The 26,758-nt window shown below is 28.2% G+C and overlaps 3 protein-coding genes across 5 annotated transcripts; all 3 read left to right on the plus strand.

Annotated features, from left to right (window-relative positions):
- Positions 1–108: 108 nt before the first annotated feature.
- LOC137811421 (glutamate--cysteine ligase, chloroplastic-like) lies at positions 109–4,160 on the plus strand. Its single transcript, XM_068613166.1, has 16 exons — positions 109–296; positions 482–742; positions 1,121–1,271; positions 1,457–1,564; positions 1,749–1,841; positions 1,907–1,990; positions 2,133–2,201; positions 2,280–2,350; positions 2,448–2,513; positions 2,608–2,701; positions 2,807–2,896; positions 2,983–3,063; positions 3,340–3,432; positions 3,557–3,637; positions 3,733–3,802; positions 3,877–4,160. Exons 2-16 carry the CDS (start codon positions 501–503, stop codon positions 3,963–3,965), a joined length of 1,482 nt encoding a protein of 493 aa, XP_068469267.1. The 5' UTR covers positions 109–296; positions 482–500; the 3' UTR covers positions 3,966–4,160.
- Positions 4,161–4,680: 520 nt separating this feature from the next.
- LOC137811422 (uncharacterized) lies at positions 4,681–10,275 on the plus strand. 3 transcript variants are annotated; one of them, XM_068613167.1, is made up of 4 exons: positions 4,681–5,760; positions 6,975–7,012; positions 7,978–8,278; positions 9,323–10,275. In XM_068613167.1, the coding sequence occupies exons 3-4, from the start codon at positions 8,010–8,012 to the stop codon at positions 9,909–9,911; spliced, it is 858 nt and encodes a 285-aa protein (XP_068469268.1). In that variant the 5' UTR covers positions 4,681–5,760; positions 6,975–7,012; positions 7,978–8,009; the 3' UTR covers positions 9,912–10,275. The 3 variants fall into 3 exon arrangements, with proteins under 3 accessions (XP_068469268.1, XP_068469269.1, XP_068469270.1); XM_068613168.1 differs by lacking the exon at positions 6,975–7,012 and having other exon boundaries at positions 5,640–5,760; XM_068613169.1 differs by lacking the exons at positions 4,681–5,760; positions 6,975–7,012 and adding an exon at positions 7,714–7,822.
- A 7,766-nt stretch (positions 10,276–18,041) lies between these two features.
- Positions 18,042–19,154, plus strand: LOC137809361 (ASI1-immunoprecipitated protein 3-like). Its single transcript, XM_068610484.1, has 3 exons — positions 18,042–18,362; positions 18,454–18,516; positions 18,723–19,154. Exons 1-3 carry the CDS (start codon positions 18,042–18,044, stop codon positions 19,152–19,154), a joined length of 816 nt encoding a protein of 271 aa, XP_068466585.1.
- The last annotated feature ends 7,604 nt before the right edge of the window (positions 19,155–26,758 follow it).

A 26,758-nucleotide genomic window follows, 5' to 3' on the forward strand; every position in this document is an offset into this window, starting at 1 on the left:
TCAAAAAAATATCATAATAATTGGACGAAAAACACCTAATAAGACAGAAACTAAAAAATATAGATTAAAAAGTTACCGATTAGAGGAGGAGGAGGACGTGTGAGTTGTGAAGGCAAGGTGTCAAAAATAGAATAGCCAGCAGAGTAATCAAAGTCACGTGTCTGTACCATGGCACACGTGTAGCTCAATCCATAGCGTACCATTTTATATACATTGATTCCACAGAAATCTTCTTCCCAGTGAATCAACGCAGAACATCCCTGGTTTCATTCTGTTTTCCGAGCATTTCGTCTGAGGTAATTTTATTGAACTGCAATATTTGTTCCTAATGAATGCATGCATGCATGCAAGTTAGTTTACTTAGAAACCTGCTAGATCATCATTTTGAAGAGAAGAAAAGAGAATGCACAGTGCATAGATAAGTAATTTTAACTAATTTTGATGTTGAAGAACTTGATTGAGTGTATATGCATGGTGTCAGTGTTGTTGGAGTAAGCGGAATGGGATCTCTTAATCTGAAATGGACGCCAGGGTGCTTGGTTTTTGGGAAGGTGGAGTCAAGTTATGATAAGTTTAATGGCAAAGAGAGAAGAGGAGCAAGATTCAAAGGAGGGCGAAGATCTGTAATTGTTGCTACGGGGCCAGCCATAGACCAGGCTCCTGCTATTGCCCAAGAGCCCTTGACAAAAGATCATCTTATTCACTACATGGCATCTGGTTGCAAGCCCAAACAAAGCTGGAGGTTAGACCTTCATATTTATCCCTTTTATTACACTTTCTATTCTAATACCATATCAAGAAGAAGTCTAACTCAACTTTTAAGGTTTGTCTTAAGGTTTTTCACACTTATATCTTGTGAAAGCTCTAATCTCTGTTCGATGTGATAATCTCTGTTCGATGTGATGGTCGATGTGATATTCTGGGAAAGACTCTAATCGATGATGTTGAATCTCCAACATTGTCCAATTCAACTTGAGATCTCTGAGTTGCCTAGTTTCCATTCACTAAGAGATCGACATTTTACTGATTAACATGCTTGTTTGGTTTCTCCTCAAAACACACCACTAATGTTGTACAGTATATCTTGGTGATTTACCCAGCTTGCATGTTGTGTTTGCAGAATAGGTACAGAGCACGAGAAGTTTGGGTTTGAGCGTAACACTTTGCGTTCAATTAATTACAAACAATTATCTGCTTTACTCAATGGCATTGCCGAGAGATTTGATTGGGAAAAAATAATGGAAGGTGACAACATCATAGGACTGAAAAATGTAAGTCCTACAATAGTCAATGATTCTTCTTTCTGAAATTTTGTGCCTCGTATTCTGGATTTTGGTTTTGACGTGGCTACGGGCAGAAATAGTACTTGAATATTTATTCGCAAAAATTCTATTGGGAATCTGTCCCGAGACCAATTTCAATTAAAGGGAATGTGACATTTATTTGTAAAAAACAGGACAAGCAAAACATATCATTAGAGCGTGGTGGTCAGTTTGAGCTTAGTGGTGCGCCTTTGAAAACATTGCATCAAACTTGTGATGAGATTAATTCACATCTCTATCAGGTTAGTGTCTGCAATTTCTGTGATAAAAGAATTCTGAATTCTGAGATAGTTTAATTAATAGTTTTTTTTATTTCATTACCATGGATTGCAACATTGTTATCATTTTTAGAAGGCAGTTTTTGGTCATGAGACTGAGAACTACACCTCGATTCATCTGACAGAATTCTTATTCCTTGCTTCATAGGCTAAAACTGTTGCAGATGAATTGGGAATTGGATTTTTGGGATTAGGTTATCAGCCTAAATGGAGATTGGAAGACATAATTAGAGTGCCTAAGGTAATATTTACCTGCATCGAATCTTTGAATTAAGGGTGGGATGCTAATACATTGACTTCTTCCAGGAACGGTATAACATTTTACAGAATCAGTTATGCAAATTCGGCTCGCCTGGACTTGAAATATTGATCATGACATGCTCAGTTCAGGTGAGAATTTTTATACCTCAGTTACTAGGCATATACTATTTGGCATATTTATCCCTGTTCTTATATTAAGCATCACAAATGATCCCATTAGAAATATTTTTAGTGCCTCTAAAATAACAAATGAAAAAAACTATGGGTTCAGGTGAACCTGGACTTCAGTTCGGAAGCAGACATGATCAAGAAAATGCGTGCCAGTATTGCTTTGCAGCCTGTAAGAAATTCTGGTGGTTCATTGTAACGTTTTTATTTTTCCTATATGACTTCTTATATAACGATTAAACCAATCCAGTTAGCAGCTGCCTTGTTCGCCAATTCACCTTTCAAGGATGGGGTTCCAAGTTCTTATCTCACCACCAGAAGGTCTATAATTGTCATGAGTTATTGTTCACCACAAAACCCAAATGTTTGTTTTCTATATAGCATTAATATAAAACTTTGTTGGCTATGTTGTAAACAGCCATATTGGTGAGTTTGACAAACATCGCACTGGCATACTCCCCTTTGTTTTTTATGACAATTTTGGGTATGTTTACCTTTTTCCAATTTTACTTTTTACTTTATTACACTTTTTTAATGATACGAAGTCTGATTTTTTTGGTGGTCTGTTACTCTTGTAGATTTGAACAGTATGTTGATTATGCTCTTGATGTGCCAATGGTGTTTGTTTATCGCGGAAACAAGTACATTGACTGTCGTGATATGTCATTCCGGGTTATCTCTCAAATCTCTCATTACCTTCCACTTACGTATATATATAGTTTTGTGCAATTTATATATATCTCTCTCTATATATATAGTTGATGATTTGTTATGCAGGACTTCATGGCAGGTAAACTCCCTGCCATTCCAGGTCAAGTGCCAACACTAGCTGACTGGGAAAATCATCTAACAACCATATTTCCTGAGGTTACTATGCAGCTTTGACCATGTTGAGGATTTGGATTTATCTAAATGCTGCATACTAAGTTTGCAGAGTGTTTAATTTTGTACAGGTCAGGCTAAAGAGATACATGGAAATGAGAGGTGCTGATAATGGCCCTCTTCACATGATATGCGCAGTCCCGGCATTTTGGGTATTTGATCTGTCTCTGCAACACCCAATTCAATAATCTTCATCTTCAAGAGGGATATATTGTATCTTGATAGACTCTATATAATGAAAAATACATACTTAACTTCTTAATACTTATCTGCTTATCTGCGGGGAATAATTAAACACTGCTAGATATCTGATTTAACAATGCTATCTATAACCTTTTCATCTGATAAATTGTCCTAATTAATTTCATCAAGGAATGGTATTTTTTCAACCTGACGTTTGTTTAATGTGGTTAACTTTCCTCTCTCAGGTAGGTTTGCTGTATGATGAGGTTTCACTGCAAAATGTTTTAGACATGATTGCTGATTGGACCACTGAAGACCTACAGAATTTAAGGAATATGGTAATGAAGCACAAGCAGACATATATTTTGTGAAAAAAAATGAAATGCATATAGAAATGTAGTGGTTGGCCTAGCACTTTTCTTTGAATCAGGACCTCTTAATTCATGCAATTCGTATGTTTAGGTTCCCATAACTGGATTAAGGACTTCAATTCAAGGTAGATTGCTGAGACATATTGCAGAAGATGTGTTGAAGTGGGCAAAGGTAAATGTATTTCAAATGTTGATACTAATTGTTCTTCCGATTTTACAATCTAGAAAAAATTGGAAGTGGTGTGAGGCACATCTATGGTTTTGCAGGAGGGGCTGGACAGAAGAGGCTTAAATGAATCCGTTTTCTTGGATCCATTGAAGGAAGTGGTCTTCACAGGTATCCCATTAATTTATTCATCTCTGCATTGAGCATAAAAAAAACCATTTTCACACATTTGACTATGTGAACAGGTTTCACCCAAGCAGACAAACTGTTGGAGTTGTATCATAGCAACTGGGGAAAGAACATAGATCATGTGTTCAGAGAGTGCTGCTACTAACTCCACTTTGATTCTCCTATACGAAGAAGATGGAGGAATGCAGAAAACTTGTACCAAATATTTGTTTGTTTGGTACAAGTGATTTCAAATTAATAAATGACCAAAGTCACTTGTTTACTTTTTAAAATGTGGCATGGACATAGCCTTTGACTCAAGCTTTTGAGGGATAGTAAATTTGCGCAGATGATTATTTCCTATGTTAGATCATTATTAGTTTAAAAATATCTACTTACACCTTACTTATTAGGTGATATTATTTTTTAATATCAAAATATTTACCACCATATAAAGAAAGGTTGAAAATGAGAAATTTTAATTTATTTGTAAAAATATTTAAAATTTTAACGAATATATCTTAGAATGACTTCTTTATTTGTTTTTCTTGATTTGGTTATCTTTATAAAGAGTTAAAATTTTATTTTTAAACTATCTTTTTTCGTTATTGTCATACTTACTTTTTATTATGATTTATCTCTTTCCATCTATGGTTTTTTATTTATTTTTAAATTAGATTTCAATATTTTTAAGAAAATATTAATAGTTAAAAATACTCTTATACTGTAAATCTTAAACATATTTATTATATATATACATACATAATCAACATTTATATCGTGTAACAAGTTAAAATAATGTACATCTAAATTACTTGGATATCAAAGTTTCCTAAATAATATAAATTTTATAAGGTTTTGTTGTTTAAAATGAATAGATTTTGGGTAACATTAAAATGCAGAAGTTTTAATGAATAAACAAAATAAAATTATAAAATTTAGTATAAAAGTTGAAACACAAAAACTGAATTATCTTATTCAAATGAACTATTTTAAAGATAAAAAAAAAACAATTAAAGTAATTGAATTTTCGTGTATTTTAGATTTTTTAGGTTTCAAATTTATTATGTCCATATCAAATGTGGGTAAGGAATTTGATAAAGGTGTCAGTAATTTTAATATAAAGATTTCTTTTACACAATTAGAGTTATAGAGAATAAATATCCTAAATATCTTTTGAATATATGAGATATATTATAATCAAATTTTATAACAAATAAAACTTGTTAATATACAAACAATTTTTTTATTCGAATAAATAATTTATATTGTAATATAAGAGAATAATAATCAAATTATAAAAGCAGTAAATTAAATGTACATCATTCTATGTTTTTTATTCAATAATATTTTTTCAAAACACATTGAAAGCTATTCATACATGTATTATATAAATAAAACTTTATGTTAATATAAGATTATTTAATACATCAAATAAAAATTACTCTAATGTATATTTTGTAAATATATTAAAACTTTCTCATTTTACTAACGTTTAATTTTAATAAATTTTATATAAATAACTATAATGTCATGAAGTTATAATTTAAGGATTGATTATTTATGTAAAGTTATTAATAATATAACATTTTGCTTCACTGGTAATTTTATCCCTCTTTATATAATATTATTAACTATTAATATCTACAAATATTAAACAAATTTGACATAAAAATACGAGATAAAATACTCTAGAAATACTTTTTAAAAACGCTATAAATTAATTATTATTCTAACATATATAAACTGAAAAATTAAAATATTGCTTGGTAAAATATTTTATTCCGTTGATTTGCTTAAAATAAAATTAAATAAATTCTAACATGTCAAATATTTTGATTAACTTCAAATTAAATTATAAGAAAGATTCTGAGAGAACTTTTCTTCTACCTTGATAGAAAGCGCCTCCTTCGTCTCTCGCTCCGCCGCGAAGGTCGTCGTTTCACCGTCGATCCCCTCAGGTTCGTGTCGTTTCCTCTCTCACAGCACCGGTTTTTATCTATCTCTTCTTTCGTCTTTCTCGTTATCGTGTTCTCTTTTTCACTCTCTTTTCGATTATAAATTTGCTCTATGCAGGTTCCGCTACATTATTGACATTTTACATTATCTTCTATTGTATCGGTTTACCTTTTGGTTTTCAACATATCTTCCTTCTTTATTGGCAGTGTTCTTTGATTGTGGCAGCATATAAGTTTGTTAAACATAGAATCATTGAAAGCCTATTAGGTTTGTTTGAACATATCAGCACTTGCAACTTTAAAATTATTCACGTTTTGTTCTACGTGGAGAATTTCTCAAACCAAATCGAATGTGCTTCGAATCTATTGTTGCTGAGGAGAATATTCTCCTTTGTTATTTGTTCTTGTTCAATTACATATCTTACTTCACTGGTCACTTTTTCTGTTATACTAAATTTACAAATAAGTTTCTTCTTACTATTATACTAAATTATCAACCCTCTAACCTTGATTCTCTAGTATATAAAACAAAAACTAATAGGATACAAATCTCTTCACATGGTCCACATTTAAACAATCATCACACAACCAGAGGCAGTTAGAATGCTGAATTCCTTAGAATTCTCAAATACTCCATCCAAACACAAATTGCACTTTGTTCGACTCAATTTTTTTTTTTTTGGGTGTGTTTGTGTACAGATACTGAGTTGGATTGGGAAAGGGGATTCAACATTTCAATTCCCAACTCCTTGCTTACAAAATTTCAGCTCAGGCACTGTTAGTGCGCTCCTTTTGTTTTGACACACGCAAATGCAATCATCGATCCCTAAACTTTCACCCTTAACCCTAAAAAACTATTTTATTAAGAATAAATCTTGGAAAACCAACAACCTTTCTCGTCCTGCCCCCACTCCAGGAAGCAAGATTTGCGTAACTCTTTAAACCACTTTGGTTGAAAATGAAAATTGTGTCCTCAAGAAAGAATTAACGTAGGTGAATATGTTGAAAGCTATTAGAAACCAAATTTCTCTTATATGTGTATCATACATCCAGAGGTGGAGATAGAAGCTAAATGTATTTGATGCGAGTAACATCACTAACGTGGTTCAGTGTACATATATGCCTCCTGCACATTTTGAGTTTCTTTTGTGTTACTTATTTCATTGGAGGCTCTTGCTTGTAAATTGCTTCATTGTTTGTTATTCTTAATGTTGCAGAAATCTACGCAAGAGAAGTTGAAGAAGCTTGCTCATAAGTATGTCCTCAAAATTTACTCTCTTCTCATTTGCTGTGTGGAATAGTATACAGTTGATAGTGAATTACCTTTCACCACCGTTATAGTATAGAGTAGTAGTGCCATTGTGTCTAACCCAATCCACAAATCAAAACCCAGTTGGCGGGCGCTATAACTATAATTCCCCAATATTAGGCCTGTAAAAGGAGTAGAACATAGATCTGGGCCTCACTGGATCACTAATGTGCGACCTAACCTAACGAAACAATGAGTTGATTGGTCATCTTTTCAATCGTAGAGGAAACTATTTAATAACAAGCGAAACCACTGTACACAAGACAAAAGACTCCACTCCATCTCCTTGACTTCACTGCACTGTACCTCATCTCTTGAAAAGGTGATTTAAACTGCAATCTTTCTGCTGTTTTCCATTGTGTTGTGGGCCCAAACGGCAGATCAAAATCCTAACCTGGATGAAGTAATATGTTTAAGCTGGACCATTATTATATGTTTTTGAGACCCATTATTATCTCTGTTTGTGTTGTTTTAGTTCTTGCTTCTATCATGGACCCTGTTGTTCACGGGCCCAATACTGCAATCATGCCCACCTTATATGTATAGCTCTACCACAAACCTGGGGCAATGAAGAATGTTTTCCGTTGTTCGTTTTTATCCTTTAGTTTACGGTCTGAGTTTTTTCTTTCTCAAGATTATAGCAGCAATAATCTAACATACTGCTTCATGGTTAGCTTGTTATGCTTGAAGTGTGCACATTCATGAAGTGACGCTGCTCATAGACGAGAAAGGGTAAACCTAGGGCTGTAGAGAAAGGTGTGGTGGGACTTTAGTCTAAGTGTCATAGTGCCCCAGAATCCTATTTCTCCTCGTATCATTCTTGACTATTTAATTTCAGTTCATTTATGCTTTCTTTTATCTATGTTGGAACCTTTATACTATGTTATTTTTTGTGTGTCTGTGCATAACAGGTGTTCAAAGCAATTCCCCATAAACAAAGTTCATGGGCAAGAAAGGACGGGCAAAAGCATTGGAGTCTATATCTCACGCTCCAATATCATTGAGGGAAGAAGTCACGGGAAAAATACAAACCAAGGCAGCCTCTAACACCAAGTCAAAATTGAGATTTGAGCACTTGAAAAACCTAGCAGTTTGGGCCACCACCAATGACCCTCCCATACAGTCTCTAGGTGCCTTCTATGGACACCAATTTGCCACCTTTGGAGAGGCAATTGGAGTACCACCTGATAATTCTCTAATAATTTGCGAAAGGTTTGTTATGCCCTTATTTGTATGTTTAGTAGTTATTCTTATTCTTCAATTTGGTTCAGTAGTTGCCCCTTTAATAATTAAATTCGATGGCTTGAACCTTTAGGAGAACACTAAATTTACAATATCATTTTTCTTTAACATTTTGAATAGTCATGCGGAGCAATATGATCTATCTATTGTTGGAATTATTATCTGATCCAAATTAGCAAAGTGTTATATTTCTAATAAGCACTCGAGGAATCCACCTTCAGAAGCTAGTTATTAAGAGAGGATAACCAAACACTACACTCTACCAAGTATCATATACTACTTCATGTGGAACTTTGACATCCCGTAATACTCAAATTCCTATCATAGAACTATTTTTGAGAGTCTTCTAGTGGCGTTCACTCTACAATACTTTACTAGATGAAACTTCACTCAATTTCCTTTGTCATAGCACTCCACCAGTCAAAACTCTCCATAGGTAAGCCGTTTTTACCAACTCTGATACCAATTCACAAGCATCCAAACACTGAAATCGCTCTTAAAAACTAGCTATTAAAGGGGAACAACCAAACAATTAAATAATTTATTGAGCATTCCATACTACTTTGTATGAGACTTAGACACCTCAAAATGTTTAATTCCCAATCAATTTCATCTTTGTTATTCAAATGGATGCTTGATTAACTACTACTACATTTTATGTGACCAATTTATTTAGGGAATAGTAACACCGCTCTACGTTGCGATATGCTTCAACATTCAAATTAACAATCCAATTTGTGAAAATTTTGTAATGGTTGCTGCTGTTTTATTGTTATTATCTATGCTTATAAATGTTCAGCTGCTTACTTACCATATCCGTATAATATATCATTGAAGAATTTGGTGATCTTTTGTTGTTAATACTTTAATTCATAGAAACAAAAATCATTTGATAACTCCAATAGCTAATTTTATTTTTTAAGCTATCTTTAAACAGTTGGTGCTCGGAAATTTCCTGAGATCTCAGTATGAAATATGTTTATCAACCCTGATAATCATTTGACTGCTCTACAGATGTGAAACTGTTCTTCATCCTGGCTTTAATTCAACTGTAAGAATTGAGAAGAATAAATTGAAGGGCAGGCATAAGCAAAAGAAGTCTGGTAACATTACTCAGAACAACGTAGTGTACAAGTGTCATTATTGTTTGCATCAGAATCTAAAGAGAGGAACCCCTAAGGGACACATAAAAGGGATCTGTCCATCAAAAGTTAAACCATCATTAGAGTTAACACCTCCATCAAAATCCATCACAAGTGAGTCTCGTAAAATACAGAAAGGCATTGCAAGTAAAGATGAAGTCAGTGAAATAAAAGTGTTTCCTTCCCAAGTTGTGGCCAAGGATGTTACCCTTATGGATACTCAATCTACTTCGTCAAGTACAAATACAAGAACTTTGTTAGAAGGAAAGAGGAGAAGGCAAGATAGTCCCTTGTCCAATGATATTATTAAAACTACAAACATGTCTGGAAAGGGAGCAAATTCTGTGAGTACATCCAGCAAAAGACGAAGAAAATCTTGGACGAGTTTAAAGGAAATTGCTCAGAGCAAAGAGGATAAGAACAGTCAAATTGGTAATTTGACAATCCCATTTATTCTGTAAGTAGGAACATTTCCTGCGTTGGTTAAATTCAATTGTACTTTTTACATGATGCCTGCAGGCTTTATACTTTAATTGCTGTTTCTAGCTAACCTGTCTTTACTGATGCCCTGTTAGAGTCCTGTTCTCCTGTATGGATATCAATATATTTTTCTTTTTGTAATTTTAGTTTTCTTTTTCCTTCTGTCTCTCCCTTTAAGGAGACTGAGTTATCACAATTTCGATTGAGTTGATGAGAGAATGGCATGGAGAATGGTAAGATTTCTTGAGACTTGCTGAGAGAAATGCAAACAATTTACATGTGGGAAGTGGAATTCATATATCTAAACATTATAGAAGAGGAGGAATCCAGTTATTTGTCAAGTAACTTTGAGAAAGTTATTTTTTATCTTTATCATTTATTTATTTTTATCTAACTTTTATTAGAGTTATTCTTTATTCACAAGTGCACACACAATTATACAAGAATAGTCTTTTTGGGAATGATTAATCTAAACTCTTGAATGGTTACTACAAGAATCTTCTTATGTTTGCTTCCACACCAACAGTGTTGTGATAAACATATTCTTTAAATCTTTCAACTGATAATTCATCTCCCAAAACTCTTGCCCAAACATTTTGTCCTCCCAATGGCATACTTCGCCCCCAAATAACCTATAAGGTCATTAGCAAAGAAAGATGTTTATCTCCCTTTTTACTTATTAGCATCAATGCCTAATAAGAACCATTATAGTTGGATTTACTTAATAAACACTGTTTGTTTCTATAAGCACAATTGCTTAACTCTTAAGAGGATCATGTATCAGTTTTTATTTTTTTTAAATACAAAAATTGAATTTATATCTTGTACCTTCTATATTTTTTTTTGCTTTAGGACATTTTTATTGGTAAAATGAGATTATTAGTGGGATTCATTTATGAAATATTTTAAGGTGCTGGGTTAGGAAGCATAGATTATTAAATTGAGAAAGGTAAAATATGTTAGTTAAGGAGATGTTGGGTTGGAAATGGCCTATTATTAACCTATTTAATTCTTCTTTTCTTTTTAAACAATTAAATTAATTATGTAGACACGTAAACATGAGACAAAGGACACATTTGACATATAAGAATAATGACATGGACATCTATTAGACACATCAACTCTTACCGACCAACTTCTTTGCTTTGTTTGGATTAGAGGTTGTGGGGAGTGAAAATGTAGAGAAAGTTGAGAGTGTTTGGATTGAAGAAGGTTAGAGTGGAAGTATGAAGAAAGTTTATTGGAAAATGTAAATGATGTGATAGTTATGAGAATATTTTAATATATTTTGAATAATGTAAATTGTAAAATTATAAATTTATCCTTATATATAAATAAATAGGAAAATGAAATATTAATTAATTTAAAGGATATTCAAGTTAATTAAAATAATTAGTATTATATTATTTAATTTCTATTACATTATGTTTTATATAATAATAAAGTATACTTTTGACCATGTAATCTTTTTTTAAAAAAAAAATTTACAATATTTGATTTAGTTTTTAAATAATAATATTAACAATTTATGTAAATTATGAGAAATAAATTATATATATTTTATAATTATGGTATGTCCATTAAAATGTCCAAAAATATAAAATATAGCATTCAAAATTTCTATTTCCATTATCTAAAAATAATCATTTCAAATAAATGAATCTATTTCTTTATAAATAATTAAATGTTCAAAAATAATAACTATGTACACATATTATTTAAAATTCTAATTTGTTATGTAATCTTTCTGTTTTTCTAATTAATACAATATTTGTTTTAAAAAATTATACTTACATTCTGTAAAAATAATAATTCCAAAAAAATAATCTATTCTGTAAATTTAAATAAAAAAATTATTTATTAACAGCTTCAAAGTTATTCATAAATTTATTTATTAACATTGTTAAATGTAAAAAAATCTTCTGTATATTTGGTTTTTTTCTGTTTTTAGATTACTGCAACATTTTTTATAATTTTTTTAATAACAATATTTTAAAATAACAGATTCAGATCTCTAATTTCAATCTATAAATTCAATTCATGTCAAAAAATAACATATTCAAATTTCATGAAATTTTTCCATTGACAATATACAATTTTAGATAATCAACTTAACACAATATTTAATTTACTAATATAACTATTTTAGTTTTCCTAAACATTCATATCTAAAATTAAAAATTAATTAACAAGTACTTTAAAATAATTTAAACAAATTAAATTCAAAATAAAAATAAACATCCAAACACAATTTAAAAAACACACACACGTACATCAAGAGAGCATAACAAAACCAAAGTCACAACACAATGCAAGTCTAAGATTTATGAAACTCTGTCGGAAGAAAAAATCATTCAAAAATTAGTTCAAAAAACACAAAATAAAAAATCTGGAAAATTAAGAAACATAACCGATTATCACTTCAATTTAAAATAGCACATAATCGATTATCCAAAGGTTTATGCCACATAATCGATTATGCTTGGAGTTCAAAAACCACCACAATCGATTATCTCACGAAAATTTTTACAAGTAATCGATTATGTCATGAACATAATTGATTATCAACTATTTTTTTCCACATAATCGATTATGTCATACGTTCATTTTCAGTGGTAATCGGTTAAGCATGAAACTAAATTCACACAAAGCTCACCTGAGGTCACAGACGAAGAACCAAGCGCACTCTCCTACCACTATGCACCACTATGCTTACTCACGACCCTCTCCAAGCTCTCTAGGTTTGTGCTTTGTGAAGAACTGAATTGTCTCTGCTTTGTAAGGTTGGGAACCAAATATATAGTGTTGCACCTCTTTATTATGCTCATTCATTCATTGAGCATTGAAGTTGGTCAAAGAGATTCCTGAACAATGGTCAGGAATCTCATGTGCTTGCTGAAAAGGTTCTTCACATAACCCCGTGCATGCATGTTTCACGTCCATATACGTCCAAAATTCTAGTGAGGACACAAATGACTTTGCACTCATCCTACCTGACATTTACTCCTTCACCCTCTCCTTTCCCTTCACTTCTGAAAGGTTTCTCATTTTGCCAAACTTTCCCCTCACCCTCTACCATCGGCGGATCCAAATGGGAGTGACACCCCACATCCTTATGCGGCTATAGTGTCACCCCAACCCTAACCCAAACACAGGTCCAATGATAAGAATTTTTTAAAGGAACAAAAATTATATAAACAAGAATGAAATGAAAAACAAAATTTGAGAACTAAGACTAAAATACTCAATTTTAGGGGCGGAACACGTGTTTATTATAGTTAGACTTCTTATATTTTCAATTGTAAATTTTTTTTTTCTAAAATTAAATTCTTATTGTTGGACCGACTTTCAATATAGTTTTTAATCAAAACAATCAAATATATTTACTTTTCAGGAAATAAAATATTATGTATATTTTTTTCTTTTAAATAGAAAATAATGTCGAGTTAATAATAACAGTTGGGTTTGGTAAGACCAGTGACATTTGATGAAGTTAATTTTAGGGATGGCAAAGCGGGCAGCTCGCCTCGCATTGGTCCATCCCGCGCTTAGTCCGCAAAAATGCAGGTCGGGTTGGCCTGTCCCGCAAAGTTAATGCGGGCTAGAATTCCTAACCCGCCCTGCATAAGAGTTGGCCCGTGGGTTTGCGAGCCAACCCGTGTTTTTTTTTTTAAATTAAATATTTTTTTTTACATTTTGTTCTTAAAAAATTGTCAAATTAAACCTATATATTTGTTACTATCAGACTTAAATTTTTTTTTCTTCCTTTTCCAGCATAGTCAAACATCAAAACATTAAACATTAAGATAAATATCAAATATCACTATTCTTCCACTTCCAAAACATTAAACATAAACATTAATTCAAAAACATTAAACATAAACATTATTGACATTCTTCCATTTCAATAACATTGGATGTCACCATAGAAGAACTTTCATCTATTTTTTCATAATTATAATCTTCCCCGTCATCTGCATACATTAAAACAATGACAATTAATTAATTATTTTTTCATAAAAATAATACAATAAAAATAAGATAATTTTTTTAGAAAAACCATGCTTCCAACTAGAAGTATAAATGATTGCTTTCACGTTTTCAGACAAAAGTCGATTCCTATACTTGTTAAGAATTTGAGAACCAATGCTAATGCGGGTTAGCGGGCCAGCCCGTCTCGCCCCGCTACTAGCCCGCGCGGGCCGCGGACTAATGCGGATTAGCGGGTTGAAAAAGTTAATCCGCCCCGCGTTTTTTACCAGCGGACCGCGTGCTTTGCCATCCCTAATTAATTTGATTGTTTAAAGACACTTGCTGGGACAAGTCACGTCCAACGATTAAATTACTGGAGCTAACTAATTTGATTTAATTTAAATATGATTATTTGCCATAAAATTTTAATAAAATATCTGTTAATATATCACTGCAAAATTATTAAACAATAATTAAATTTAAAAATAAAAAATAATTAATTATTATATTAATTAAATTATTATATATTATTTTAAAGACTACAAAATTATTAATATTTAAAATAGTTTTTATTATTAATAAAAAAAATTATAAAATAATTTTTAAATTGATATTTAAATTAGTTATCAAGATTTTAGCTACTAATATTTTATATTTTAAATTAACCTCTAAAAGGCTAATAGAGACTAATTTAAAATATAAGTAATCAGTAGATAAAATCTTAGTAGCTAATAATTAGATACCAATGTTGAAACTACTTTATTAATAGAAATTATTTTGCATACTAATAATTTTTTTAGTTTATAAGATGGTTTCTAATTTAGTTAATATAGTAACTCATTATTTTTTATATTTAAAAATAATTTTTATTTCATAATTTTATTGTAGTGTATATAACATATTAATAATAATATATATTTATGCACAAACTATTGTAAAGTAAATACAAAAATAATATATGTCAATATAAATTTACAAAATATGAATATATTAAGATGATATAAGGGATTGTTTGAAGGTTAAGTACTATACAAGTAAGGTAATGATAACAATAAAGATAATGAGAATATGTAATAAAATAATGATAATAATAAGAATGATGAAAAGATTAATAATAACAATAATAAAAACATCATAATTATTATGATAATGTTAATGATTAAAAAAACAAAAATTTTAATGACACTAATTATAATAATGATAGTGAATGATGATATAATTATAATTGTTTCAATTGAAATACACAATGCTAACAATATGATGGTAATAATAAGGTAATGTAGTTGTTGCCATGAAAATAACAATAATAATATAGACACTGAAAATAAAAATAATGATAGCAATAATAATTGTCATAATAGAATAATAATAATTATAATAGAAGTGGAGTAATGAAAGAATAAAAGAGATCATATTAGTTTATTAATTTTCATCCTGATTTGTCTTCAAGATAAGAAATATATTTGTATTGCCGAGATGAGATAGACTATAAGATAAAAAAAAAATACCTTAATTTATCACTATATCAAATAACTAATTAGATTTTATCTGAATGAAATTTGAAGGGTGTGTTTGCTTTTGTGCATGTAATATTTACAGATAAAGAAGTGAGAGAATATTTTTCATTTAGATTCAGGGTTGTGTGGAGAAGAGAATGAGAGGATATACCTGTAAATTGTAAATATTTTCTCCTTGCAAAATGAAGAGATGTACAGAAAAATAAAGTTAGCATGTGTTATTTTCGAATTTATCCTCATTTATTTTATTCTACTGTTTGTAATATTTTTATTTTACATTACTATGAGATTTTTTAATATTAAAAAATAGTACTTTTTATTTATATAAGATGTTATTTATTTTCCAATTTTATAATATATGTTTAATACTTTAAAAAATACTTGATGTTTTGTTTTTATTTAATTTGTTGTTGTGTTTATATATTAATATTTTTTTTTATAATTATTATGTTTTTTACATTATATTTTTGTTGTTGTAGTATTTTTTATTTTTTATTACTATATGTTTTTTAATATTAAAAAATAATATTTTTATTTATTTATATAAGATTTGTTTTATTTTTCAATTTTATAGTACATTTTTAATATTTTAATAAATTACTTGAAGTTTTGTTTTATTTAATTTATTGAATACATTTTTTTTTCTATAGTTTTTAAATCATACCTATTTACATTTAATACATATTTATTTTCTAATTATGAAAGTTTTTTTTTAAACAAAAATAACTTATTTCATTATTAATTTTTTTTAATAGGCAAGGGTAAATTTGTAAAATAACATTTTACACATTGAAAAAAAAAATTCTCTCAAAGTCATCACATCACTCACAAATCCGATAAACTTTATTCACACATTCACTATAAGATACTTCAATCCTCAATCCAAACAACCTAACTTTCTTCACACATATTCACTTCCTTAAATCCTCACACATCCCCTCCTCAATCTAAACACATCCTAAAAAAAGTAAGCAAAACCACATCATATGCACATAAATTGGGCTAAATAAGTTTTTATCATTCAATTATTTAATGTTTTGATTTTTAGTCCCTTTTAACTTTTTGACAAGTTTTGATTCTTAATTAATTTTCATCATAATATTTTAGTTAAAATTTATTTTTAATCTGAAGTTTATGAATTACTTTTACTCTTTAATATTTTTTTACTTTTTATTTTTCAAATATATTAAGATTTTGTATTTAATCTTAATTTTTTTTACTTATATTTCATTTGATTTGTTTAAATAATTTATCAAATTGTTGTATATTTCTCTTTTTACTCTAATATTTTTACTTATATTTCATTTGATTTGTTTAAATAATTTATCAAATTTTTTATATTTCTCTTTTTACTCTAATTTTTTCATCGCAACAACCATTGAAAGCGCATTGTATTCACATTTTTGTTTCATTAAAATATATAATTATATTATTTTTATTAGTAATTAATTAAAAATTAAAAATAATACAATTTTAATATATATCTCATTTTATAAAAAAATAGTAAAAATTTATGTAACTGTTATTTAAAAAATAATTTAATTATTTTTAAATGAAAATAAATTATTCAATTGCTTATTTTATTAAATAAATAAATAATTTTAAAAATAAAATTTATCTAAATAAAAATAATACAAAAATTATATCATTTTTATATAATAATATAGATAACAAATAATACATAATGTTTTTATAAAATTTCCAAACACTTCAAACATTTTAAGTGTAATATTTAAAGTGATAACGTGTGAAGCAAAAAGTTATTATGTATCAATGTCGTATGAAACAAAATACAAGGTGACATCTACGTCTATATGTCTGTTTTAACATTGTATTAAGTGATATTTTACATGGAGTCATGTAACACAATATTTTATAATTTTTACTTTTTTTAAAATTAATTCATACTAGGTTTTTAATCTTTAATAAAAATAATAATTTAACTATTTGTACAATATTAATATTTTTATTCATTTTTATCTCATCAATATTATTACATAATTAAATTCTCAAAATTCATATCATGTCATATTATTATATTAATAACAAAAAATATTAATGGTATGAATTTGTCAATAATACTGGGAACGTATATATAATATAAAATTGTGATTTAGCGATAGTAAATATATGTGTAAATTTTGCTCTTTTAAATATATAAACTTTTATTTATATTTTAAAGATGTCTATTAGCCCATTGGCTTAGAATAGTTTAAAAAAAATATAATGAAGAATTGTAATAATACTTTAAAGTTTTAATATATTTTATTTTATTTTTACGTATGATTTGTCGTGTAATGTATTAGTGTTACATCTATATGTGAAAATTTTATGATAGATAACCAAATCAAAATTATATTTAAATTATTTAATAATAAGTAAATTGTGCATTTTGTGAATATATGAGTCATGCAAATTTTCCTATACAAATATTAATATGACATTGATTATACTTTTAAATATATATTTAAAACTATTAATGATTTATTAAAAGAATAAACTTGAGTTGAGTTAATATTTAACGCATGAGTTAAATCGATTTGATGTGAGATTTGTCTTGACATGTATATTTATGAGTTTTATCTTAGATTGACGAAAATAATCACAATTCAACACTTGAAAATGGTGAATCGCCGAAACCTTACTCGAGTAACCGTGAGTAGCGATGATGAAGATGAAGCACCTCGTCCCCCACGCACGAGGAAAAGACTAAGACTATTAGAGGAAGAGGAAGATGAAGATGACTATAACAATAATGAGAAAGAAGGAAAGCAACTAGAAACAAAAGAAGAGGTACCAGAATCGTCTCAACTCGTGGAGGATGCTACACCTATTTCGGAGGATGCTACACCTATAGGTGAGCCAATTAGGTTTTCAAGAAAAGGAAAATACAAGAGAAGTCACTATGAGTCTTTCATGTTCAATGGCATCCAATATACTCTGGTAAGCTTCTCTTTTCCTCATCAATTCATCATAAATTAGGGTTTTCAAAACCACAAATATTTCCCAATTCTTTCTGCTTTTGTTTTTAAAGGAGGATTCTGTTCTTTTCTTCCCCGATGGAGGTGTCAAAAAGCCATATGTTGCCATTATTAAGGTGTACGCTTATTTATTTGTCAATTTCTATTGATTGTAATTTTAGATCTATAAAGTTAATCAATTTGATTTCTTCATGCCAACTAAACAATCATTGTTAGTATTATCATTCTCCTTGTCAATATTTGTATTGCATTGATGTTATGAAAACAAATCTATTTATTTTCTTTATTTAAAGGGGCTATTTTTGTGTTGTTATGTTGTTAGGACATTACCCAAGGAAGTAATGGTCATGTGGTAGTGACAGGACAATGGTTTTATCGTCCTGAAGAAGCTGCGAAAAAAGGTGGTGGGAACTGGAAATTACATGATACAAGAGAGTTATTTTATAGCTTTCATCGTGATGAAGTTCCTGCTGAGGCTATAATGCACAAGTGTGTGGTGCATTTTTTTCCTATACACAAACAACTTCCGAAACGCAAGGATCACCCTGGGTTTATTGTACAAAAGGTGTATGACAATCTGGAAAAAAAACTGTGGAGGTTGGGTGATAAGGTGTTTGAGGATGATAAGCAACAAGAAATTGATGTGCTTATTCAAAAAACTCTACAACGTATTGGTGAACTACCACATATTGAGCTTGTGGAAATCGTTGATGATGTGCATGACCAAAGGAAAGGTAAAAAAAAGCTTGAGTAGGAACACTAATTCACTTCTTAATCAAACGCATAAGGTGAACTACATGACTATTTAAGCTCTCGACCACCTTTTTCCATCACCTTTGCACTTGTGCCTCCACCAACTCATAATTGTTAGTTTTTTTTTGTCTTTTTTATATAGTTCAACTATATTTTAACAAAATGTTTGTTCGGATATATCTGTATCTTGATTTCTTTAGATTTCTCTGATACTTATTTATTATGACATATATACATTATTCACCAACCTGTTTTTTTTTATATTTGCTTTTATTTTATAAATTAGTTTTTGTATGAAATTTGTGTGTTGATGCGTACCATTACAAAAAAAAAATAGTATTGAAATCAAAGATTTTTTAAGTTTTCAAACTCTTAAAAAGTTTTGTCAATCAAATAACATTATGTGTTATATGTGAAACAATGAGGGTAAATCGAGTTAGGTTTTTAAAATATTAATATAACTTATGAAAAAAAATGAAAATTGCTCATAACCAAGTGTTTTACGAACATTAGTATCAAAATCATGACTTTACATAAATAACATATTTTTTTTTATTTGATCAACCAATAGTTACTTGTTACAAAATAGTGTATAACATGTGATTTTAGGAAAAGAAAAAGACGTCTTATAAAAGTTATTTTTCAAAATGTTAAAAAAATCGTTTAATGAGTGATAATAAACCTTTAATTTATTTTCTTTTTATTCTTTTTCAATTTTTTTAATTAAAGTTTCGTACTCTCACTCATACTTTACTCTAGTAAACTATCTTTTGTGAAACAATTTTTTTTCTTGTAAAAGATTTGGAGTGACTTTTAGTAAAATAAAATATACTTTATTATTATTATTTTTATTTTCATATGAGATTATGTTCACATAAGACTTTGAAGAAGTTGTGAAAATTCTAAGGTATGTATTATTATGTTGAAAATTGTTTTGGTGAATGAACTTAACTTTATAGTTATAAAAGTGAAACATTATAAAATTCTACGTGTGATCCTCACAACCTCAACTCCTTTATTTTGATTCATTTTCTTACTTTAATTTAAACAATCTTATTAGGAATTACAATAAATAAGGTTTTATAGTATCTTATATTTATGTTTGAACAATCCTAATCTCAATCTTTTATCAATATCTCATCTTAATGTTTAATAGGATACTTATATGCTTTTTTACTTGTACAAGGTATTTTAAAAAAATAAAGGTTACCTTTTTTTTCAAAATATAAAATGAAAATTTCAAAAAATAACAAAGTAAAGTATATGTTACCGTGTAAACTTTTATTAGACGAAACATTTGTTAATTTTCTAATTTATATTTTGAATTAAAGTTTCATATTTATTGAGATAGAAGTTTAAAACTTATATACAGTTCTTATATTAATTATATGTGATTTGAAAAGTTACATAATTAATCATGTTTAAGAAATAATTAATTTCTTATCCTTAATGGATTAACGGTTTCTTTTTAAGTAGTGTAAATTTTTTTTTGAATATTTTAAAATGGGAAAATTTATTTTTTCTGAAAATCGAAGTGTCTTTATTGAATACTAAAATCACCAACCATGTTTACGATTTAAAAAGAATCGTATATGTGGTATACAATTTCAACTCATATAGGTTTTTTAATTTTATAATATATTAAATTTTAAAAAATATTTAAAACCTAGAATTCGTATATTTTATATACGATTTTTCAGTTTAAATCGTATATGAAATATACGTTTATAATTTTTAATATATGTTTTTTAATATTTAAAATTAAAAAATAATAAAAATAATAGGAAATTAGATAAGTTTAATTTATTATTTATAACTGTTTTTATATATAATTAAAGTAAATTAATTTTTATTAAAAAAATAACTGAATAAATTTTATATTTTTTTATTATATATAATTAAAGAATGATTGAATTTTAAAAAAATAAATTAATTATTATATAGATAAGTTTAATTTATTATTTATAACTGTTTTTATATATAATTAAAGTAAATTAATTTTTATTAAAAAAATAACTGAATAAATTTTTATATTTTTTTATTATATATAATTAAAGAATGATTGAATTTAAAAATAAATAAATTAATTATTATATAGAATTAAATACATTTTATTATTTTAAATTCTTAATAAAATTAATAATGTAATACTTTAATAATATAAATTAATTATTTTTAAAAAATTATTAAAGTGAATTTAATACATAATAAAAAATTAAGATGATAAAACTCTAAATTCATAAAAGTAAATCAGAAACTTTAACAGGAAAGCAGACCAATAATATTGATTTTGAACATCAAATTTTGAATATTTATTTTTTTAATTATATAATAAAATTATTTTCTACAAATTTATTAAGTTAAAAAGATATTTTTCTTTAATTATATATAAAAAAGTTTAAATAGTAAATTAACATATATTAAAATTATTATATATTAAAATTATAAATATATTTTATATACGATTTTAACTAGAAGTTGTATATGAAATATACAAATAGGTTTTGATTTTTTTTTTTGAATTTTATATATTATTATATATTATAAAATTAGAAAATATATCTGAAATATATGATTTCTAATTTACAATTTTATTTATCCATTTAAAAATAAAATTACCCATTTAAAGAAATTCAAAAAAAATATACTACTGTGATAAAAAAAAACCTGGATTAACAGGCGGATCATTTTGATAAAGTAAATATTATTTACAAATTTTATTGTTAAATCTATAGGAATATCAAATTTAGAGTGTTTTTTTTTATAAAACTCATAAGTTAGTTACTAATTTTTGGAGTGACTTATAAGAATATTTTAAGTGTTTATCTTGTAATCGATACACTATAGTTCTTAATTAGTTCATTTTTAAGCAACTCATACCAAATATTTTCAACTTTTGCTTCAGCTATTTTCTATCATCAACTCATTTTTGTTTACTTTTCTTGTTAATCATTAGTTCTTTCTAGAAGCAAGGTTGATAAAATTTTGTAAACTATTGTTGCCACTTAAATTATAACTTTACTGCAGTTTCTTATAACACACAATCAGGTTAAACACTCTGCATTGAAGAAGCTTTTAAGGTAGTTTCACAAAAAAAAAAGTTATTTAGAATTTTTAACTTATAAACTATAATCTACTTTAACTACACCTTTATGGTTTATTTGATTTTTATTAGTATTCTTTATACTAAGGTTATCAAATCCTAGGGTTAACTCGTAAACCCTTGCGAGTTTAAGGGTCAGCTGAGGGTTGACGAGTCAACTCGGGAGTAAACTCGTTTTTGAGTAAACTCGGAGTTGACTCGGTCAAACTCGGTCAAACTCGCGAGTTTAAGACCGAGTCATCGAGTTGCAAAAAAATGACCCAAAACAGTGTGTTCCATTGTGATTAGGGTTTCTTTCACGCTCATGGTGTCATCTTCCTCACTGCCGTCAAGCCTCCTCGTCGCAGCGCACCGTGCCGCCGTCGCAGTGCACTGCGCCGCTCGTTGCACCTCGCCACGCATCGTCGTCGCACCTCCTGCTGCTCTTCGCAACTCACTGCGCATGTGCTGTGGTAGATTTTTAGGGTTAGGACAGATTGTGGTTAGGGTTGTTTAAATTATGTTTGGGCTTTTTAAATTGGGTTGGGATTTTTCAAATTGGGTTTGTGCAGATTGGATTTTTTTAAAATTTTGGCTAATTGATTTATTTTTTTAGATTTTTGGTACATTGTAAGATGTTTGGAAATTCAGTATTTCCACTACCACCTAGAAGTTAGAATGCTGCAGGAAATATAATAGATATTGAATGGAAGCATGAAACTGATGCTTCATGAAATTGTATCATGAATTTTTTGTTTTTGTTAAATTTTTTGTGTGAAATAGACTCTTACGAGTCTACGAGTCGGGTTAACGAGTCGAGTTTACTGGACTCCCACGAGTCTAAGTAGACTCTCGAGTCTGATAACCTTGCTTTATACTACGGCATCATTAACATTTCCAAAGTCATAATATTACTACAACCATAAAGAAGAAGAAAAAAACGATTCAATATTTTATATTTATTAATAATTTTCATTTTAATGGAACAAATAAATAAAAAAGAAATGAAATAATGATCAATTTGATAAAGAGGAATAAAAAGTAAATTAGAGGGTGTGAGCACCGCCCCCAAACAATGACTTTAAATGTTTGATTACGAAAGGCAAGACAAACAATAATTTAACGTTGCAAATCCAAATTACAAAGACCCAATCTTCCGTAATAGTCGTTTCTTCATAATCCAGCGAACCTCTTTCTGCCTTACGCAAAAAAGATCGCGTCAGAACTCATAGATTCAAAATTCTATTGGTGAATTTGGAGAAGCTTCAATGTCACATTTGTGATAAGAATAATAGGTGATATGTGAAGAAGGATGTAGTTGGGGTGAAGATGAATAAGTTGTTTTGTTCCTCGTTCACAACTCCATCTAGATCACCCACGAGGCATTCGAAGATGGTCGTCCGCCAAATGCTATTGACAAATGTCACAGTCACAGATTGAGTCATCATAAAATTACGTAAAATGTTTTTATTTGTGTCTTTTTTTATCTATAGATATATCTTTATAACTCAATATAGCTCATTGACTAAGTTCGTTGAAATTTCTAGTGTGACTAGCATCGACTATTGTCAAATAAACAATTCAAAAAATCGAATAAAAGAAGATATTCAACTAAAGCAAATATAAATTATAGTTCTAGTATCGGTGAAGAAATTCTTGCTACCATTCATTCATATTTTTTTGCAAAGAAATAATAAGAAACCAAATGATAAGAAGGAATAACAATTATGATTTTTAAGAAAGATAAAGATATGGGAAAAAAAAACTAGTACAAATGCTCCACATTCAAAATTTAAGATTGGTAACTGTTTTTTACAAAATAATAAAATATTAGTTTTAAAAATATAAAAGAAAAACAGTTTCCAGTTAATTATAAGAACAATTAGTTATTTATTAAATGCTTAAAAAATAATGAAATGATTGAAATATCCAAGATAAAACAATAAAATAAATATGAATATAAGAGTAAAATTGATAAACACCAAAATAGCGGTTAAAGAGAAAAATCCTCTTTATATATAAAGAGTGGGTTATATATAACTAGCGGGAACACCTGTGTATCCGCATTTCTTATTTTTTCATTTATATATATATTTATGTTTAATATTAAAATTTGAATAAATAATATTATTATTTGCACATTTATCTTAACAATATAAATTTATAGTATATTATAAATAAAAAATGACATTATCATTATCATGTAAAATTATTATACTTTGTGTGAATTAGCTTAACCAATGCGAATAATTGATCATCATTCTAAGTGTTTTATTCTTTACAAATTTTATTTCCTAAGAATGTCACACACATTAACCACTTTTGCAATTCAAAACCGTTCATCTTCTCCAGTATTTCCACTAATATTTTTCTTTCTCTCAAATTTGAAGAAACATTCTTCTTTCTATGCAACTGTTTGAAAAGTAACCACTTTTTCAATTCAAAACCGTCTCCAACCTCTATTTCAATTTAAAATTGTTCCTCCACATATATTACATATTTTAGAAAAAAATAAGAAATGACAACAATGTCCATAATATAATCAAATATTTATATAAGGATAAAATAGGGAAAAAGTTAAAAGCTGTTAAAGAGGAGAGTCCCCTTTATATATAGGTATATATATATATATATTTAATTAAATATGTTTAAAATAATTAAATAATTCTATTTTTTTATCACAATAAATCAAATGTAATATTATTTTAATAATGTGATTCTTAATGAGTAAAGAAATTGAAGTTATTAATTTATAAAATAAACTAAACATCTCTATTGGAAAAAATAAAATAAAATGTATACATTAAAGAAATAGGAAAAGCAAAATAAGATAAATAAAAGAGATGAAATATGAAGAAAATTAGCAATACACATTTCAGAATCTAAAAATTAGAGTTTTTGAAGCATTGAGGAGACGGAATACATGGTGAAGTGGCTGTGTTGAAATGTGAAGAGGAACAGTAATACACTGTTTCAGAATCTCAAAATTAGAATTTTGAGGAGGCAGAAGGCATAGTGGCAGCCAAGGAAGACTGTGTGCACTTGCATTTAGATGTTGGAAGGGTCAACAATGAAGGCGTTTGCTCACGCTGAGCATCACAACTTGGAACTTCTCGATTTCTTCTTCTCTATCTCCTTCTTCCTCTTGTGCTTGAGAAATATGAAAGAAAACGCACCAAAATTGAATTTGTTGAAAGAATACCAAAATTGAATTTGCAAGCACCTGGGACTCTGTAGAAAGAATATCAAATAGCATCAGACAATAGTTTTTAAGATGTTTCTATATTCTTCCTCTCTCATAGTTTTCTTATATATAATTTTTTTTGCCTAAAAAAAGTAACCGTGCATAAACCCACATTTCACCCCTCTCTCTCTCTCCACTCTTCTATAATAAAACGTATCAATCTCTCCACTCTCCCGCCCATGAGAACAAATAAAATAAAATTTTAAAATTAAAAAACGCTTATTTAATAAAGAAGAATATTAGTTTTAAAACAGAAAAGTAACAAATTTCTCCCCTCACTTGTCCATGAGAACAAATAAAATAAAATTTTAAAATTAAAAAACGCTTATTTAATAAAGAAGAATATTAGTTTAAAACAGAAAAGTAACCCCACTCTCCTGCGAGTTAAGTGAGAACAAAAATAAATTAACGTACCAATTTCTCCACTTTCTTGTCAGTTAAATAGTGAGAATAAATAAAATAAAATTAAAAATTTAAAAAACTGTTTTATTAACTTCTAAAATTATAAAATGTTCAAATAACCAAAATAAATTGATAAAACAAAATATTAAGTAAGGATAAAATAGGAAAACAATTTATAGCAGTTAAAGTGGAGAATCCAAAATGTCCAAATAACCAAAATAAATTGATAAAACAAAATATTAAGCAAGGATAAAGTAGAAAAACAATTTAGAGCAGTTAAAGTGGGGAATCCCCTTTATATATAGGTATAGATAACTAGCAGGGAACACAGGCACGTCAGTGCCTGTATTAAAATGAGAAGTTAAAGAGGATACAGTTAAAGAGTAGTGTGTATCCGCATTTTTTATTTCTCTTTCTTTAGTATTTTTTTATTCTTCAAAAACAATTTCTCTTAATAACATTAAAATGAGAAGTTGAAGAGTATACAATTAAAGAGTAGGTTAATAACATATGGTAAAGAGAATGAATAAATTTTCAAAATTCAAAATTCAAAATTACTATTTTAATTCAAAACCGTCTCTCAAGATAGAAAATAATTAAATAGAATTTGAGTTTCATATTTTTTTATAATTTTTAATATTTTATTAATTATGGGTAAAAATATATGTATTTGGTAATAGTTAAAATTTATTTAAAACTACAAACTCAATCGAAAAAATAATTAAATAGAATTTGAGTTTCATATTTTTTTAATAATTTTTAATATTTTATCAATTATAGGAATTAAACCAATATTTTTCATTAGGTCTATAAACAACCAATAATATATGACAATCATTACAATACATATGACACCATTAAACAATAAACCAAAAAT

The sequence above is a fragment of the Phaseolus vulgaris genome, chromosome 2 (assembly GCF_000499845.2).
Source record: "Phaseolus vulgaris cultivar G19833 chromosome 2, P. vulgaris v2.0, whole genome shotgun sequence".
NCBI lineage: Eukaryota > Viridiplantae > Streptophyta > Magnoliopsida > Fabales > Fabaceae > Phaseolus > Phaseolus vulgaris.